The sequence below is a fragment of the Ursus americanus genome, chromosome 29, assembly GCF_024610735.1.
Source record: "Ursus americanus isolate L20-20 chromosome 29, mUrsAme1.1.p, whole genome shotgun sequence".
NCBI classification, from domain to species: Eukaryota; Metazoa; Chordata; class Mammalia; order Carnivora; family Ursidae; genus Ursus; species Ursus americanus.
This window is the reverse complement of record NC_142155.1, coordinates 879,907-885,997: the sequence shown is the minus strand read 5'-3', so window position 1 is coordinate 885,997 and position 6,091 is coordinate 879,907. Positions and strand designations below refer to the sequence as shown.

General features: G+C 42.7%; 1 protein-coding gene across 1 annotated transcript in view; it reads right to left on the bottom strand.

The window, feature by feature from the left end:
• Window positions 1-385: 385 nt before the first annotated feature.
• TBX18 (T-box transcription factor 18) overlaps window positions 386-6,091 on the bottom strand; it is a 29,350-nt gene continuing 23,644 nt past the window's right edge. Inside the window, exons 7-8 of the mRNA XM_045804538.2 lie at window positions 4,844-4,938; window positions 386-3,295 (exon numbers count right to left, since the gene is read on the bottom strand). Of these exons, the coding sequence (XP_045660494.1) occupies window positions 2,571-3,295; window positions 4,844-4,938 (820 nt within the window). The 3' untranslated portion in view covers window positions 386-2,570. The remainder of the gene's footprint in view (window positions 3,296-4,843; window positions 4,939-6,091) is intronic.

Genomic DNA, 6,091 nt, shown 5'->3' with positions numbered 1-6,091 from the left:
ATTCTTGTATCCTTGCCCTTCTCCCCTGGACCAGAAACAAAACATACCACCATGGCCTCCTCTTCTTACATTTGAATTTTCATGTGTTCAACATTTGTCAGGGCTTCACCTTCAATGACATGGTCAGGGCCCCAAGAAATTATATTTAACACATGAAAAATGAATGCCAGACCCATTTCTCCATGCCTTGTAATCGAAAGCCACAAAATCTGTGTTTGGGATGTTCATATGTGTGCTTATTCTTGGAACAACATTTATAGACACTTTAAATGATTACCCTCCAAAGTCATAAAAGGGTTTAGTAACACACTTTAATATATAATTTCTTAAGTACTTTTTAATAAAATACAGATATATAATTATAATTATAATTATCAATGCATGTATGTCATTTAATATAACGATAAAAGGCTTTGAAGTGACATGGTGATTAATATTTACTGTAAAACCTAAAGGAAACAGCAATTTGTACAATATTGCTAAATCAAAAAAATTAATAAAAAATTCTACTCATATTGTTGTATCGTTTTAAAATCACCAACAGCAAAAAGGAAAATGCTCTCCCCATTAATACATATGACTATTCGATCATTACTTTCCCTGTTTTCTCAAGATAGACAACTCTCTTGTTCTTGAATCATACTAAGCACTAAGGCTGGGATGTACTCACGAGGACTTTTCCCAAATCTCTGTCAAGCTATCAATACCATAGACAAGCATCTTCTACAGATCTACCTACTAGAAGTATTTTGTGTCCCTTCATGCTAATCTTCAACGTAAAAATCAATACTGATTTGATGAACTGTTACAAAATCCATGAGGGAATTTATCAACATCCATAAACAGAGTCACATCCTGTGCAAATACTTTTCAAACAGTTATCTGCCTAAATATCTAACAGCCGTGCTGTTTTAAAGTAAAGAAGGAAATCAGGAGCTACACCCTTTCCCCACGTAAACTAGGGAGAGTTAAAGCAACTCTGTTTAGCACCGAAAGGAGATCTCACTTAGCTTGGAAAGCAAATCTGCTTTAGCTTGACAAATATATGAAAGGTAATGAGTCAGTGAACAGACAGATTATTTTAATTTCTCGACAGACATATGGTAATGCCTTTCCTATTCATCTCCTAATATGCTATCAAAGTTACTTGTTTTGAAATCTTAAACCATGTATACATTATTTTAGGGATTTTTCAAAAATTAATCCTGTTTTCATTTTTCCAGTTTCGCGGCTGCAAATGCTATTGAGGTTAAAAGTTTTATAGATGCTTTATCATAATTAGTATCTTCCTCCTTCATCCTCTAAGAGGGTCTTTATGGTAATGGGCTTTGGCCTTTGCACTACAACCCTCAAAAGACAGATTGCTGGAGATAACCCCCTGGAATTCCTTACAGCGTTATTTAATACCATAAAGGCCTAGAATCTATTTGTTCGGGAAAAGACTGAGACAGAGAAACAAGGTTAAGGAGGGGAGAGGTTTCAATTTGTAGGAGTTACGAGACATAAATAAGTAGCATAAATGCCTTTTTCCTTACTTACAGACCACGGGTCAGGAATCTCAAAAACAAAATGGAAAAAATATCCTCAATGAAAAACCACACTATAAAAACCTAAGGGATAGCTGACAATATTATTCTTCTTGATTTAAAAAGATAGACATTTCTCATTGGAATCAAAGAATTTGAGGTGGATTTATTTTCTTTTTGGCATTCCATTCATATCATATATTCCTTCCCCGGTAAAAACTGGAATTTAAAAATGTTTATAGAACATTCTTTAACGGTCTATTTTAACTAAGTAAAATGAGCAAAAGATCCAAAATACTGGAAATTTATTCTCTGCAGATGAATAAATACTTCTTACATAGCCAATGGAAAGTGAAAAGAAAGGACAAGCCTCTCTTCCGCCTTACTTAAGTAAATAATTATTATAGATCATGGGTTTTACAGAACCAAGATCATCTCATATCTGTGACAAACAAGAGCAAGCAAGAACACAAACGCTAATCCTTCACGATTACAAGCACCTCAGAACTAATACTTAGACCTCAACTGGCTTCTGCATTTTAGGTTCTCACACTGTGCCCAAGAATAACAGAAATCACAAGACTCTGTGTGCTGGTTACTGTTAGTTATCAACACTCGAGTATGAAACTGTGTAGAGCATTTTTCTGATAAATTAAGTTATAAGTCTTGGTCTGGTTAGTATCACTGCCAAGTTTTAAGTTTGCTGTTTGGTTTTTAAAAGAGTCTGAGAATTTTGGTTAAACGTACTACTTATGCCAATACTCTGTGCAACTAGATGAAATAGGGGGAAAAAAAGAGGGAGGATGTGGTTTTGTAAGCTGCAAAACTCCACATGCTATGTACAGTATACATATATACCATAGACAATTACAATCTCACCATGAGAAAGTCAAAACACTCAGTGAGCCTTCATTTCCTATTATATGTAAATCTTACAAGCTACTGATAGTTTCTTTTCATATTGCTTTTAGAAAAAAAGAAAAAGAAAATGCGGAAAGAAAATACATTAGACCCATCTGAGTATGGCTTAACTTCAAGGATTCATCAGACCATATGTGCAGACACTTGAGATGATGACAGAGTTAAGCTTCCTAGGGTCCTAGAGTCAAAGAAACTCTGCTGACCCCCACTGCTAAGCAGGTGCACTCCTTCCACAGGGGGCAACATCTGCCGATCGGTCATGGTCCCACTCGGTGAGGACCCCAAGAAACTTCCTTGGGAAGAAACAATTTTCTCAGGACTGGCAGCCAGTTTGGGGGATGTAGAGAAATTATATCCATACAAGGCACAGGGGCTGTGTAACCTGAACGTGTTATAGGAACCCTGATGGGTCTGGTTAGCAGCAAAGGCGTTGCTGGAGGGTGAAGGCATGATGTACTGAAGCTGGGGGGACATCCCCGAAATCTGCATGGACAGGCTGGTCTGTGGGCAGCTGAACGTGTCCCCATCTGTGCCGCCCATGGACATGTTTGCCGAGGTGCTGCTGCTCACGCCCACGTAGGAAGGAGTCCTGGGCGCGGCGAACGTCTCGCCGGTCTGGTTGGTGAGCCTGCTGTAGGTCTCGGCCAACGATGTGCTGTACCGGTTGAGGGTGAGGCCAGAGCGGGCACAGGCGGAGTAGTCAGCCGGGGCCAGGCTGCACAGCTGGCTGGTGTTGGGCCCCAGGTGGAAGGCAGGAGAGGAGCAAGGGGAGCCAGACAAAAGATGAGGGTGGGTGGCAGGAACGCCACTCCCAGAGCCTTGGAGCAATGTGGAAGAACTCGTATTTCCTACAAAAGAAGTTGAAATGTAAAGAGCAGAGACTCCATGACCATGTTTTCCTTTCAATTTTGTGAATATGAGCTGGACACAGCTTGTCACAAGGAAGCCTACATTGAACGATGAAAAGGAGACGCTCTTGGCTCTCAAGCAATTATAATTTAACTGAATTCAAACGGAAATATTTTAGACACAGATCCTCTCAATATTTCCAAGGTATATGATCTCCCCAGGCAATAATTTTTTTTATTGCAGAAGATATCAGGACACTGCCACATAGAATTTTCACATTTTCTTCCTCCATTAGCTTTCCTCAAGTTTTCTGATTTTCTATAACAAATATTACAAATACTGACTTTCCTGGCAACTTTATAACTTTCATCTTACTCTATCTTGTTCCAAAAATATAGCCATCACTTCTTCTTTCCGTATTTTACTCTTTCAGCAGACCTTGCTGTGGATCAGTACATTTTCCCGCAAGAGAACAGAAGGAACTTCAAGGAGAGAGCCAAATTAGTCAAAGACACACCCAGCCTCAAACATACCTGCAGCTTTCCCCTGAAATCCCGTGTGCATCAATGGCTACCACATGGGGCTGTTACAAGAAGGCAATAGTCTAGAACCTCAAAAATCTCATTTCCTACCAGAAAACAGGTTGGTGAATCACATGCTAACACAAGAGCAGAGGCCCACCAAATAAACAGTCCTGTGAAACGGACAGGGTGGTTGACCCTGCGTCCAATCAATAACGGTGGTGGTGGCCGTCTCCCCCTCTCCGGATTCGCTGGCAGATTGATGTTTGCAAACTTGACAGAACGTAGGGGGAGAGGAGAATTCCAACAGGCTGGACAGGTTGTAAAGCCTTCATTGCTCCAGCAACAGTGTTTTATATAGCTTCTCAAAATAATCTAAAAGCCCAATCCAGTCAATGATAATTATCTAAAACCCAGCCCGTTAATTGTCACTGGGGTGCTGGGCAGGATCAGGCATAAAAGCCTGAGTGCAGGAGCGGGCTGAGAGTCCTACCCACGAGCAGAGGAGGAAGCGCCGTCCATTCGCACGCAGCTCCCTCGGAGGAAACACTAGCCTGAACTTGGGGAAACGCTGAGAGGCGAGCCCAGGGAAGTCTGCCGAGGGCGCCTGCCCTCCTCAGCATAAATCCAACGGGCGAACCCTGCCTAGAGGCCACTCTGCTGCAGGAAGTGAGGAAAGAAGTTGGCAAGGAAGGGTGAACACGGACCGGCACTGGCGACTCCCTGTGAGGTGGGCCTGGCACAATTAGTCCAGCTCTAATTTCCACAAGAGATTTAAGGGTGAGGTAAAGGTCCCGAACTAGATACACAGCCTAAAGCATGCAAGACTTAACCTACGACCACAAGAGCCATTTTTCTGGTCCCCATCCCCACTCCTCACAGAAAAGAGATGGATCCTGTCACAAGAGGATGTTGGTGATGAGGTCGCCATGGTGGGTGCCCATGACGACAGGTGTAATTTTCCAGTGCCCAGGCTTCCAGTCAAGAACCGGCTGTATATATGACCCAGGAGACTTTGCGTTTTACCTTGCTTGGGAATTCCAGGGATATCTTCAAAGGTGAGAGTCCGTAGTGAAGGTCTCCAGAATGCATATGACTCCACAAGGGCTTCCAAACCCATTCTAAATGGAAGGATTGGGATGGAGGTGGACAAAAGAAGCCTCGTTAGGAACGGTTGGAGCTTTCGCCAGTAATAAGCAGCTCAGAACACATCACTGGTGTTGACAGTGTCCCCCCACACTGGTAGGGTAGGAGCTTGGCACAGGCAGAAAGAAATGCTTCAGAGATGGGCTACCTTCTGTCACCAGGAGCACAGGACGACGAAAACCACCCAAGATATGCTGTTAACATTCTCAGAAAACTAAGCCGACCTCGGAGAGTAAGAAGCTGTCCCTCTGTGCTAAGGAGCTCAGTGAAGCAGTCCATCCTGGCCGGAGGTGAGTCCAAGGCTCTGGTGTGATCTGGAACCCACCCTCTCCCCCTGTAACATTACTTCTCCCTCTGACGAGGAAGGCTTTGCCACCAAAGCTTGACACCGTAAAGCCACTTTTTCTGAAGAGGCGTTTCTGCCCATCAGTTGGTGCCTTGGTAGGTCGCTTTAGAAGAGCGCTCATCCAAAGAAAACTAACTTCTCTCTGGGGGAGCACGATCTCCATCACACCCAGTGCGGCCAGGACAGGCTCTCCCTCCAGCAACAGGGAGTCCAGGGGGGTTGGAGGCAGCACTGACCTCTCAGCCCCACATGCAGAAGGAACACAAAAAGGTGATCTCACAGGCCGGTACCGTCTATGGCTCTAGTATCAGCAACAAACATTCTTTTCAGGCCCCTACATACACTTAGTGAACGGATACTTAAAGAGACAGGATAAGTTGATTGTAAACTATTTATATGACATATATATGTGTATATGTGTGTGTGTATTTGGAAACAAGGGTAACACTCTAGATACTTACATAAATGTATGCATCTCCCACTTGAAGTGATTCAGAGTCCTCCTCTCCTGTATCAGATAACTACGTCCTCTAGGTTCTGGAAATGCGCTTCACTCAACCAGCCCATTCTTAAGACCTCATCAGTTGTCCCTCAACTACCAAAACCCTAAGCAATTTGTTCATCTTAATAACACTGTGGTTTTCACGAAACATAGAGCTCCGTTGTCGGAAATGCCTATTTTCTGAGTATCAAACAACATTCAGACTTCTCTTGTGGTTGTTAGATACAGTTTTATTTAACATAGATAATCTGTATTTAATGCATATGTTAAAGAGAGGGTC